Source organism: Rhinoderma darwinii, chromosome 5 (assembly GCF_050947455.1).
Source record: "Rhinoderma darwinii isolate aRhiDar2 chromosome 5, aRhiDar2.hap1, whole genome shotgun sequence".
Lineage (NCBI taxonomy): Eukaryota > Metazoa > Chordata > Amphibia > Anura > Rhinodermatidae > Rhinoderma > Rhinoderma darwinii.
Genome location: NC_134691.1, coordinates 318053528 through 318067793, shown reverse-complemented (window position 1 = coordinate 318067793; position 14266 = coordinate 318053528). Strand labels below are relative to the sequence as shown.

General features: G+C 47.4%; 1 protein-coding gene across 1 annotated transcript; it reads right to left on the bottom strand.

Annotated features, from left to right (window-relative positions):
- Positions 1-10574: 10574 nt before the first annotated feature.
- On the bottom strand, positions 10575-12224 carry LOC142652616 (uncharacterized). Its single transcript, XM_075828271.1, has 4 exons — positions 12006-12224; positions 11811-11917; positions 11012-11158; positions 10575-10851 (listed from the first exon to the last, which is right to left on the bottom strand). The coding sequence occupies exons 1-4, from the start codon at positions 12222-12224 to the stop codon at positions 10575-10577; spliced, it is 750 nt and encodes a 249-aa protein (XP_075684386.1).
- Between the last annotated feature and the right edge of the window lie 2042 nt (positions 12225-14266).

Genomic DNA, 14266 nt, shown 5'->3' with positions numbered 1-14266 from the left:
AATACCTAAGTTCTTCTTTTGTTCCGTTATCCCCATTTGCTTCCTAAATGCAAAACTGAGCAACATTCTAATAAGGGCCTGTTCACACAGAGTTTTTTGACACGTTTTTTGACGCGGAAAACGCGTCGGAAAACGCGCCAAAAACGACCCAAAATGACTCCCATTGATTTCAATGGGAGATGGAGGCGTTTTTTTACCGCGAGTAAAAAAAACGCCTCGCGGCAAAAAGAAGGGACATGACCCTTCTTGATGCGGTTTCCGCGTCCAAAACCGCATTGAAATCAATGGGGACACGTCAAAAAAACACCTCGAACTAGTGAGGTGTTTTCTGACGAGTATATTGCCGAGTGTTTTGGAGGAGTTTTTTGCAGGAGTCGTCTCCTGCTGCTAGTCCAGCCCAGAAAGGGGCTGTCATTTCCTGTCTGCTCGTGGAGGCTGAAAACCATCGTGGACAGAACTCCCCTGAGGGATACAGAAAACAGAAGTCCTGCATCCAAATCGAATACAAGTAAGTGCAATTGCTCCTATGTTCCATACATGCTATACATGTATGGAGCTGTGCATTGTTTTTTTTAGAATTTTTTTTAGAATTTTTTTTTTTGCACATTTTTTTTTTACATTTTTTTTTTACATTTTTTTTTTTACATTTTGTTATGCAGTTGTTCATGTATGTCATCTCTTTTTTTTTTTTTTTTTTTTTACATTTCAGGAACAGAAATGACGACTGCAGAGGTGTACCACCGAATGGACATTGATGTTGGAAAATTGATACAAGAAGTAAGTATACTTTTTTTTTTTAATGTGGGCCTGTTCACATCAGCGTGGTTTCCGCTGAGGGGTTCCGTCGGTGCTTTCAGTCAGGGGAACCCCTCAACGGAAAGGCAAGTGTGAAGTAAGTTCCGTTTGCATCACCATTCATTTCAATGGTGACAGATCCGTTGCTAATGGTTTCTGTTTGTCCCCGTTGTGCAAAGGGTTCTGTCGTTTTGACGGAACCAATACCGCAGTGTAGGGAATCCCATTAGCAACGGATCCATCAGCATTGAAGTCAATGATGATGCAAACAGAAAACAATGTTTTTTTTAATGTGGGCCTGTTCACATCAGCGTGGTTTCTGCTGAGGGGTTCCGTCGGTGCTTTCAGTCAGGGGAACCCCTCAACGGAAAGGCAAGTGTGAAGTAAGTTCCATTTGCATCACCATTCATTTCAATGGTGACAGATCCGTTACTAATGGTTTCTGTTTGTCCCCGTTGTGCAAAGGGTTCTGTCGTTTTACGGAATGAATGGCGCAGTCAACTAATACATCAAAGACGACAAAACCCTAACACAACGGTGGCAGATGGAAACTATTTAAGTAGGTTAGGCTTTGTTGACATCTGCGTTGGGGTCCCGTTCTGAAGTTCCATCGGAGCTTTCCGTCTGAATTGGACCCTGAGCAGACACAAACTGAAACCAGAGGTTTTCGTCTCCATCACTATAGATTTTAATGGTGATGGAGCCGCTGACCGTGGTTTACGTTTGTCTCTTGTGTGGACTAGATCCGTCTTTTTGCCGGAAACAATAGCGTAGTATATAGTTATCCGGCCCTTATCCAGTGTGAACATATGTTTTATCTGTATTTTATTCAACGTGTGGATGACATTTTTTAAAATCTCATCCACTCTGCTTGTACTGTACGCTGCATATTTTCCGCTAGGAAATGCAGGGCAAGGTTTAGTAGAGTAATTTTAAGTGACCTTTCTATTGTAATTTATTACAGGTACAGACACATCCCAATCTATGGGACAAAGGTGCAACTGGGTACAGTGACCGTTATGCTCGCGGAGACAGCTGGCTGAACATATGCAAGGCCCTGTACCCGGCCTGGACTAGCCTTTCTGCCTCTCAACAAAGGCGTATTGGTGAGTATGTCACTTTTTTCATTCCATTCATTTTAATTTAAAAATCTTTATCAACATGTTTGTTTTTTAGTATTTTAAAAAGTAACTTCGTTTTGAATTTGCAGAGGAGGATGTGAAAAAGAGGTGGAAGAGCGTGCGGGACCGCTTCCTGAAGATGTTGCGAAAGACCGAGAGGAGTGGAGCCTCTCCATCTAAAAGAGTCAAGGTCCCTCACCATGATGAGCTGCTGTTCATCTTGCCTAGCAGGGGACAACGGCCGTAAGTATTGATGCCCACTGGCGTAGCTATAGGGGTCGCTGTGGTGGCAATTGCGACCGGGCCCCGAAGCCAGGGGCGCCCATAGCCCCCCGCACCACATCAATAAAAAGTTACTATAGTAACTCGGTCCGCGGGCCCCTGTTACTATAGTAACAGACTGTACTTACCTTCCTGGTTCCGGATCGCAGCGGAGTTCCTGATGTCAAGCGCTGTGCGCAGCGCATGACGTCACAGCGATACAGCATCAAGACGACAGAACTACCGCCGCGGCTGAAGAGGAAGGTAAGGTTAGCCATGACTGACGGGGTCCGATTCCCGGCACCAGCCAATCAGCTGTTTTGAAGGGGCTGCAGCACTCGTACGAGAGCTGCTTCACCTTCATTTCGGTCACACTGTGAATCGGTGTCGGCAATTCACAGTGTGAGCGAGTAGTGAAATGAAGGGGAAGTAGCCCTCGTACGAGTGCTGCGGCCCTTTTCAAAACAGCTGATTGGCGTGTCCCGGGAGACGGACCCTGACACATCAGCTATTGATGGCCTGTCCTGAGGATAGGCCATCAATGTTTAGGGACTGCACAACCCCTTTAAGCCTACGATGTAGCAGGCTCAGAGGGCCCGTGAGACATGGACACAGATTGTGTGATCCTGTCTGCTGGGCCCCGTATCTAAGCCAATCACATGGTAGGCTTAGATACATGGCCCATGCGTGATCCTATCTGCTGGGCCCTGTATCTAAGCCAATCACATGGTAGGCTTAGATACAGGGCCCATGTGTGATCCAGTCTGATGGGCCCTGTATATAAGCCTATCACACTGTAGGCTTAGATACAGGGCCCCAGCACACAGTAATCTTATACTGTATACAGACAGTATCACACATGGGCCCTGTATCGAAGCCCAACATGTGTGACTAATAGGTTTTTTTGTTTGTTTTCTTACAGGTTCGGTCGTTGGACTACGTCGGATTTCAGGACTACTTCCATGAAGTTTTTTTTTTTGTTTTTTTTTTTTTTTTTTTATTATCAATAAAATGGTTAATGAGGGTTGTGTGGGTTTGTTTTCTTTCAATAAAATATTTTTTCTATGTCTGTGTTTTTTTATTTTAAACTTTATTACTACCGCCTTAGTAATGGCCGCCGGCTGATTGACAGCGTCCATTACTAAGGCGGGGCTTAGTGTTAGCCGGTGCAGAGGCTAACACTAACCCCCTTTATTACCCCAGTACCCACCGCCACCAGGGGTGCTGGGAAGAGCCGGGTACCATCCAGTACTTGACGATCTGTAGTGATGGTCGGCCACTGGGGTGGCCGCAGGCTGGTATTATCAGGAGGGGAAAGGCCAAAAACAGTGGCCCTTGCCACCCTGGTGATGCTGCCTGCTGCTGCTTTATTGTATCTGGCTGGTTATGAAAAATGGGGGGGACCCCACGTCATTTAAAAAAAATAAACTAAAAAACAATTGGAAAGAATGATGTGGGGTCCCCCCCTATTTTCATATCCAGCCAGATTCAACACAGCAGCAGCAGGCAGCATTACCAGGGTGGGAAGGGCCACCGTTTTGGCCTTCCCCAGCCTAATACTACCAGCCTGCGGCCACCCCGGTGCCTGCCCGTCACTACAGATGGTCGGGTACTGGTTCGTACCTGGCTCTTCCCAGTACCCCTGGTGGCGGTGGGTACCGGGGTAATAATGGGGGTTAGTGTAGCCTCTGCACCGTCTAACATTAAGCCTCGCCTTAGTAATGGAGGTTGTCAATCAGCCAGCGGCCATTACTAAGGCGGTGATAATAAAGTTTAAAAAAATACAAGCACATAGAAAAAATATTTTATTGAAATAAAAAAACACAACCCTCATTAACCATTTTATTGCGAATAAAAAAACGCCATAATTGAAGTCTTCGAATCCGACGTAGTCCAACAACCGAACCTGTAAAAAAACACAAACACACAAAAAGAATCCGTAACACATAAATAAGCCAAATTATTATTCTTACCTTTCCTGGGTCCATCGCTGGAGCTGCAATGTCAGCGAGCTGGACCCTATAGCTAATCCGATCATGTGTGATAATGTCTGCTGAGCCAATGTATTTAATCCTATTCATAGTTTATAGGGTCGTAGTGCTATAGATATGCTATGCTGTCTCCTATACACACATTTTTTTTGGGGGGCGGACACATATGTATTGGGGCTATTTGCCCTGACATTTTAAGCCCTTAGTGACGCCCCTGGCTGCTACTGCTGCATTGTTGGGTCACTTAGGAGACCCAGCTGAAAGCTGCGGACCGTTGGCCATGAGAAGTTTGTGAGGGGGGGCCCAATAAGAACTTTTGCATCGCGGCCCATGAGTCTTTAGCTACGCCCCTGTTGATGCCTATGTTTGAATTTTAAAAAGGAGTTTTCCTACGTCCTTAATGTATTTTTTTCCACAGAACTGAAGGAAACTATCAAGAGGATGAGGGCCCTGCCACCCAAGATGAACAGCAGCAGATGGAGAGGGAACCCACTCCTTCTACTTCGACCCATTATGAAGCGGAGGGGGAAGAAGAACTGACGGGATGCTTGTTGGCCACTGAAATGTCACTGGGGGAGGAGACACCCGTCTCCTCACCAGTGCCACTTCAACATGACAGTGCCCCCCCTGTGGCCACCCAGGTCAGTGATCCCGCACCCCCTACCGGCACCTCTTCCACGCGGGGGCGTAGAAGGACCCCCCGGGTAACGGACAGGCAACTACAGGTGGAGACTGAGACCTTGTCATTTATACAGAGGGTGGGCACAGATGACCGATTTGACCTTTTTGGTCACGCATTGGCATCTTCCTGCCGCCAGTTGCCAACGGAAAGGCAAGATGATTTTATATGTTTCAGTTTCGGCGCAGTGGCAGACTTTCATCACACCCTTGCCCTGCCGGCAGTGGGTGAACTTCTCACCCATTTCCGACAGGCTTTAGGTCCCCGTCGTGGTCAATTTTCTGGCGCGGCCTCCACCACCACCCAGAGACAAACTTTAGGCAATCCTGCCCCTTACCCCGCGCCTTATTTGCCCACTGCTGGAACACAATTTGTGCAATCTTTTCTCCCGTGCCCCCCTACCAGCAGTGGGCCACAGCCTACTGCCTCAACACCCTCCACCCCCCCACGTTACCATAACTTTTATTGATTGCGCTGTGGGTGGAGGTGGACAACTTGTTTTCCTATATGTTGTATAGTATTGTTGGTTGTGTAATTTACAGATATGTTGTAAAACTGTTAATGTTATAATTTAATAAATAATGTATTTAACATTTATTTGCATTGTGTGTGTGTGTATTTTTTACTGTTAGGGCCTGTTCACATTAGCGTTGCCTTTCCGTTCTGGGGTTCCGTCGGAGGTTTACGTCTGGTGAAGCCATGATATCAATGGTGACGGAAACATTGCAAATGGTTTCCCTTCGTCACCATTCTGGCATGCTGCCGGTTTAACGACAGAATCAATAGCGCAGTCGACTGGTGAATGGTGACGAATGGAAAACATTAGCACTCACACGGAAAGCCAATGCTGATGTGAACAGGACCTTAATTTTATTGGACTTAAGTCAGGGCTTGTTCACATCAGTGTTGGATTTCCGTTCAGGGGTTCCGTCGGAGGTTTCCGTCGGGTGAACCCCTCAACCTAAAGTCAAACTGAAACCTTAGCGCTATTGATTCTGTCAAAAAACAGAAACCGGACGTAACGGTGACAAACGGAAACCATTAGCAATGCTTCCGTCACCATTCATATCAATGGAAGAGGTTCCCCGTTGACTTTCCATTGAGGGGTTCCACGACAGAAAGCTCCGATGGAACCCCTGAATGCAAAGCCAACGCTGATGTCAACAGACCCTCGGGCTTTGTTCACATCTGCGCCAGGTGTCCGTTGCGACGCACTATGTCGAAACAGATCCGTGACTGACACAAACGGAAAATACAGTTTTCCGTTTCCATCACCATTGGTGTCAATTCCTGCTGCAGAAAGTGGACTGAATTTGAATGTTGTTTTAGCAGTGGAAAGTCTGTTACTTTCACCAAAATTGCTCAAGAAAATACGTTACGTGTGGACAAGACCTTACACATTCTAAGTAGAAAAAAAAGCCTACACAACTTTTGCAACTTTAAAAATTTATTAAAGACATACAATGTCTTTCAAAACAAAATTTCATTTTCAACATAAATCCATTAGCGGAAATCTGATAACAGGATTGTGGATCAAACAAGTTGGATGGGACCCACGAGGAGAAACATCAGTCCTGGAATGGCTGCTGTTCACTGAGGCATGCAAATTGCCGAGGCACGGCACCTTCGGGACTCATGAAGTAGTCCGCAAAGGCATCTCTCACCTGTACAGCACGGTTGGATGCACGGCCAAAAAAACAACTGGCAGGAAGGTCACTAAAAGCTGCCTGTTGATCCACACCCATGTCCAAACTGTCATAGTCGCGAACATAGTTGTGGAGCACACAGGCAGCTTTAATGACCATGTCAACTGTGCCTGGATCCAACTGCATTGCACAGGTGAAGACCCTCCACTTACTACTCATGATCCCGAAGGTGCACTCCACGAAGCGTCGTGCCCGGCTCAGCCTCATGTTGAAGACTCTCTTCCGGGCATCCAGTGCCCTCCGTGGGTATGGGCGCAGCAGGTTGGTCATCAGCGGAAAAGCCTCATCCCCCACCATGACGAAAGGGAATGGATGCGTGGTACCTGGAAGAGGTCTTGGAGGGGGCAGAGTCACCTGATCTACCAGCACTCGCTGGCCGAATGTCGATGTCAGTAGCGCCCGGGAGTCCCCAGTACTGCCATAAGCGCCGACTTCGATAGCAACAAACTTGTACGAGGCATCAGCCACCGCCATCAGGACCACAGAAAAGTACTTCTTGTAATTGAAGTAATGTGATCCTGATTGCGGTGGCTGCTGCACACGCAGGGCCGCCATCAGGGGGGGACTGGGGGTACTGCAGTGAGGGGCCCGGGCATAAATTTTAAAAAAAGGGGCCCGCACTCTGCCGCTGGAATTAATATCCTCACGGCAGTGTGACTCTTACGATTTCATTTCGGTGAAAGGAACAGGTCCCATCACGAAGGAGGGGCCCGTTCATTACATCAGAATAAAATCGTAAGGGCCCGCTGGAGAGTGACATGTGCCTGCCCCTCCTCCTCCGCAACAGTGTGACAGCGTGTGGGGAGGAGACAAGGGGTGGAGACATCACAGCAGCGGGAGTTATGAGCTCAGCCTCGGAGGATACGTCCAGCAGCAGAAGCAGCAGTCTTCTTCTTCTTCAGACACAGTGAGTACTAACTTATGTCTGTGTCCGGCTGCTGCTGCCCGGAGCCTCCTGAAAAAATCTCCTCCTGCCCCCATAGAAAGTAAATATCTTACCCACCTCTGTATTATGTTAACACCGCAGCATAGGATTGTATCAGCTCTGCGGCTCTTATCTCCCGTCCTGTGTAACATGTGACAATAAACCTGTCTTCTCCCTCTGTTTACACAGGACAGGAGAAAAGAGCCGTCGTGGAGCTGATAGTGATACAATCCTATGCTGCAGTGTAAACTAATACAGACGTGCTTTCTATGGGGAGGGGGTAGAGTTAGATGATAATGGGGGCAGGGAGATGATAATGGGGGCAGGGAGATGATAATGGGGGCAGGGAGATGATAATAGGGCAGGGAGATGATAATGGGGGCAGGGAGATGATAATGGGGGCAGGGAGATGATAATGGGGGCAGGGAGATGATAATGGGGGCAGGGAGATGATAATAGGGCAGGGAGATGATAATGGGGGCAGGGAGATGATAATGGGGGCAGGGAGATGATAATGGGGGCAGGGAGACGATAATGGGGGCAGGGAGATGATAATGGGGGCAGGGAGATGATAATAGGGCAGGGAGATGATAATGGGGGCAGGGAGATGATAATGGGGGCAGGGAGATGATAATAGGGCAGGGAGATGATAATGGGGGCAGGGAGATGATAATGGGGGCAGGGAGATGATAATGGGGGCAGGGAGATGATAATGGGGGCAGGGAGATGATAATGGGGGCAGCGAGATGATAATGGGGGCAGATAGATGATAATGGGGGCAGGGAGATGATAATGGGGGCAGGGAGATGATAATGGGGCAGGGAGATGATAATGGGGCAGGGAGATGATAATGGGGGCAGGGAGATGATAATGGGGGCAGGGAGATGATAATGGGGGCACTAATGAGCGGCAGCACTGAAAACAGAACATGGCGGGCGCACTACAAAACACCCCCACATGTTCTGTCTTCAGTGCCTGAACCGCCGCTCATTAGTGCAGCGCCAACCGCATCACCTCGTGCTGACCGCGTGCGGGGCGGGGCAATGGTTGTATTACACAGCCGCAGTCCCACTCTATAAAGGCAGAGATGAAAGAAACCTCTCATCTCCACCGCTATACCCCTGAATGCTGCAATCAAAGATGACTGCAGCATTCAGGGGAAAATAAGAAGGGGGGATGCCCCTTGGATCACGTCACAGGAATCCCTGTGACGCGATTGAGGGACATACCATATATGGGCAGACAGCCCAAGGTCCAATGAAGGACCCCAGGGCTGTCTTACCATATTTCCTGTTAGGGCATACTCAGGTCTGTCCTAACAACTGCCTGTGTACTATGCGTATATAGATATATACCAGTACATTAAAGTTTCAAAAAGAAAGTAAAAACATAAAGTAATGTTAAATTTTAAAAAAATACACATACACCTTTTTTACAAAACACATTAAAATAAGTCTCAATACATAAAATATACACATTCATTATTGGCGCGGCTGTAATAACCTGCACAACAATTTTTTTGCATCATTTATGATGTGTACGTTGTAAAAAATAAAATAAAAACTTCTTTCACTTATTAATGTGGGGCACGAGGTATTATGAATTTTGAACCTCCATGTGCCTCACATTAATAGTAATTAACCCCATCATGTACCTTACACATTAACCCTTTATAATTGAGGAACATGATGGGGTTAATTACTATTAATGTGAGGCACATGGAGGTTAAATTTACCATCACACCTCGCGCCTCACATAAGAAATGGAAGAACTGTTTTGTTTTTTTATTACTGTTGGCAAAGTATCGCTTTGTTATCGAAATCGCAATACTACACAAAGCATCGGTACCGAAGTCCAAATTCTGGTATCGTGACATCCCTCCACTGGAGGAGGCATTATACAATGGGGGGGGGGGGTAATAATTGGGTGAAAAGTGATGATATCTGAAGGGAGGGGAGAAATTATACATGGGGAGGGGTAGAGGAAGGAGAGAGTATACCTGGGTAGGGGGAGAAAGCTTATACCGGAGGCATAGTTAGCAACAGTCCTGAATTTGCAGGGACTGTCCTGAATCTAAAGAGGCAGTCCCGGCAAATTACTGTCCCAGACGTGTCTCAGCCACTGCCATATTCAATTGTATCTGCGTCCACAGGATGCAGATACAATTGAATACTATGGCAGAGCAGGAAAGTATCAGCTTCCTGCTCTGCCATTCACCCATCCAGGAGCGAAATCCCCGGCCAGAGAGTTGCCGACACTCTGGTCGGGGATTCCTCTCCTAGAGGTAGCCCCTGAGGTCACTGTCCATATATGGACAGTGAGGTCAGGGTCTCCTCCTGGACTGGAATCCCCTGTAGAGAGTGCCACACACTCCCCTGTAGTCAGCGCCGAACATACCCCCTGTAGATAGCGCCACACACACACACCCCTGTAGATAGTGTCACACACTGCCCCCTGTAGATAGCACCACACAATCCCATGTAGATAGCGCCACACAATCCCATGTAGATAGCGCCACACCCACCCTGTAGATAGCGCCACACACCCCCCCTGTAGATAGCGCCTCACCCACCCCTGCAGATAGCGCCACACACAGCCCCCTGTAGATAGCGCTACACACAGATAACGTGTGTGCAGCGTGTGAAGAGAATGCAAAAGCATCATCCAGACATGCCCGTGGCGGTGGGAGATCTTAGGGACTACATTTTGGTGAGTGACTCTGCTGTGTATAGGGCTTCAGTGCAATGATTTTTGTTTATATTGCCCTCCTACACCCTGACAGATTCTACATACACACACACACACACATACACACACACACACTCACTTTCCCTTTTTGCCCCCCACAGAGCCGCTGTCTCTTGTCTCTTCCTTGTCACTCCACAGAGCCCCTGTGAGGTTACGTCTCCCCCCTGGCTACCACTGCTACCTTCAGTTCTCCCAGCCCTGGGACTTAGTTTCTCCCCTTTGCCCTCCGACACCCACCTCCTGTCTCTGCCCTGCTCCTCCAAAGAGTTTTATTTTTAATGTGCCCTACCTCCCGCCCCTTTACATTTCACCCCCCCTCCTAATAACGAGGGGGGCGGGGGCCCAGACTCATTGGCAGTATGGGGCCCAGAAATTCCTGATGGCAGCCCTGTGCACACGTATGTGCTTCCCGTCGACGGCGCCTATGCAGTTTGGGAAATTGGCCACAGACTGAAAGCCTGCTGCTGCCTGCAACCAAGTCTCCTGGGTCGGACTGGGCATCGAAATGGGCTGTAAGTGCTGCCAGATCACGTGGCATGTACTCATCACAATTCCAGAGATGGTAGATTTACCAACCCGGAATTGGAGGTGCAGAGATGCGTAACTCTCCCCAGTTGCCAAAAATCTGAAAGAGATAGAGAAAAAAAAAAATTAGTACAAGGAGCTATACATGACTATCTTCACCACATGCCTATCTTGACCATAACCAGTAATATTTTTCATATAGTTTTAGTACATGGTCAAGAAGGCAAAACACACACAAAAGACATGTAAAATAAACTCACCGCAACGTGATTAGCAGCCTCTCCGTAGGACTGATAGCTCTCCTCATGTTGGTATCCTCACGGATCAGATGGTTTGCCAGGATCACATCTAGCTGATCAAAGGCGCTGACAGACATTCGACAGAAATCGGAAAACTTGTCAGGATAGCTGTAAAGAAACATCAAAATGGATTAGCCACTTGTGTATTATTAGTTACATTTTTGATTTTCATTCGCCGCCATCAAAGAACCATAAGCCCCCCTGTACATAGTGTCAGAAGCCATTTGTACATAGCGCCCCCCATATAAAACAAAAAAACATTATACTCACCTAGGCAATGAGATGAGCTGATCCACAACCTCAACGGGATCCTTGCATAGACCGGCGTGATGCAGCGACGTCATCATGCCAGCCTGCGCAGGGATACTGTCTGTGTACATGATAAAAAATGCATTACAAACATGGCCACCAGCCTATGGCAGAGTAAGGAGATTCCTCCCTGCTATGCCATACTGTTCAATAGGATCTGCGTCCAAGCACACAGATACTATTCAATGTAGCATGGCACAGCCATATCATCTGCTAGCGGTATCTCCAGGCATGCGGGGGGGGGGGGGGGGGGGCTGTGTTGGTGGCCGGCACAGGCACCCTGATGTCGTGTGCCCCATAGCAGGTGGTATGGTTTCTACAGCGGTAGTGACACCCCTACCAACGGCGTGGATGCCAAAAATTATGCCATTTAGTGGTTAAATACACAGGGTCATACTTCTCTGTATTCACTTTTTTATACAGTTGCAATAAGAAAAAAACAACAACTCACCATCGCAGTTCGGCATACAGCTGTCCAATGTGTCCCCTCTGTGGCCGCAGTTCGTTAATGGGGTGCACCCAGTAACGGCGATGGCGTTTTCTCCGTTGTTCTTCCACCTGTGAAAAAAAAAAGTATTGAACAGAAATGAATGCTTTGTCTACATTGGGGTAATGGAGGGTAGAAAAACGGTGTGTCAAAACTTACCTCTCGCCACCTGCGCCGACGAACAACATTGACAAGCACCTTCATGAGGAGGCACATCTGACGCCTCCTCACCTTTATTCTGGGCAATACTGCGACCCCACTGCTGCCCTGCTCTTGATTTAGCTCCATGTCCAGCAGATTTCTCAAGAAAATGGCATGTAGCAGGAGGATGGGTGGAGTTTTCATAGGAAGTACAACCCCCAGAAGGATGTCATGCATGTGAAAACCTCGGCAAAAACAGCCTGAAAAACCGCCTGGAAAACCGCCTCAAAAACCACGTCAAAAACCACATCAAACTTGAAAACCTCCAGGGTCAGTTTTTACAGGAGGAATTTTCCTCCTGCAAAAAACTCCGTGTGAACAGGGCCTAAATAGTATTCTTTAAAAATGTCCTACCATTTTGTTGCTGTAAAGTCTATGCACCTCCTGTACATAGCTGGCAGTCCTGTTGCTTCCGACATAGATCCGATATCACATCCCTCCTGGCTGCTGTAGCATGAAGATGTATTAGCATGGGAAAGCAGTACAGGAATATGGCTTGCATATAATCATCATCATGGGCGGCAGAGAGTACATGAGCCGCTCTGAAGCTGTCTGCTGCGATTGAACTGTGCTAGATCGGCAAGCTTTACCCCCTCGTTGGTAAGTGAGCGATGTCAACCCCCGACTTGACAGTCAAAAGTCTAATTTACATATTACTAACTGCACCGATATCTCAGGAACAGTGGGGGTTAGAGGAAAAAAAAAACAAAATGCCAGAATCTGTGAGGCAGCATCAATCTAAGTAAGATGTCAGCTGCAGTTTTTCGGTCAGGTGACAGGTCCTCTCTAAGAGGTCTGTGTTGCCATTTATGTGTACCCATTTTTCAACATAATAAAGTAGTGTATCACTTTAATGATAAATTTTAATAGTAAGGCCTAATGATTGTACTAATACCAACACATTGCATGAGAATAACCATGAGAAATGTCACAGGTGTCCTAGACAGGGGCGGACATATAGCCTGTGCAGTCTTGACCATGGGATTCCAAAGCTCGTCCAGTCAGTATGTTTAATATCCTATTACTGTTACTATGGCCCCCTTGTGACCCCCAACTTACCACACCAGTAAACCCCCCAGAGACATTAGGTTGAATAAATTCGGCCAGAGCAGCCATTTATTAACAAAACATACATAAAATAACAATCCTTTTGTATAAAAAAAACAATGAGAAAGGGAAGTCATTGGAGCTACAATAAATCTGACGCCAAATTGCCCACCATGTAGTATATTTACCCCCAGCCGTTTCCCCACATGCTCAGGAGCACCGTTATAAACCGCAGTTTGCTTGTAATGAGTGTAAACCACTCCCCGGACACCACCCAGCAGGAGCCCAAAATAAGCCAGACTACTGACCAATTGTATAATTAGGGAGGGACCATACCCATGATGAAATTTACCACCAACTCCAAGGACCCCCGCTCCGCCACCACAGCCACCGTGACTCCACCTTCAAAACACCCACAGCCATGCACCTGTGAAAAAAAGAGAAAAGAAAGGGCAAAACCGGAACCATACTAAGAAAATGCATCCTAAAAAATTAGGGAGGGAGGGAGGGCAGGACAAATTCCTAAGCTGTCTGCCTGGTAATGGCGCTCAATTCCCCCGCTCACCCAATATATCCTCTGATCTCGCCCCTTAAAGCCACCCCCCCCTAACTCATCCCTAACTCACCCTCCTACTCCTCCTTCTAAAATGTTAACCCTTTCCTCCCTGTACCCCTGGTCATGCTGGCCTCCCCTGAGGCTTTCAGCCTGTGTCCGGCCATTACTGTTCAGTTGTCTGCGTCCAACCCTTCTCCTAGAAAATGCTCTCATCATAAATATGACATAAATGACAACCAGAGCTTTTTCCAGTGAACATAAAGGATTTTTTCTGGTTTGATGAACATAACAGTAACACAATAATAGCTTTAGCTTTAAGTAGGAAGCTTGTAGTACGCACAGAGTTGAAGCTAGGCTTTCCTTCACCCGGGGAAAAAGTTCAGTTCGCTGCCCTAGCCCTGTATCTAAATACTCTCGCCAATGCAAAATGTCTTGTTGGCCCCTCCACTGGCACCCAGTACACGAGGCCTGTGCCCTGGTAGTCTTCCCCCCTAGCTATACCCGTGACGGTTATCTTAGCAATATATACTATATTTAATAGTGATGCACTACTGCCCTCTGCTGTCTCTCTGCAATATTACAGTACAGCGTTACACAAAATACAGTGTAGTCGATC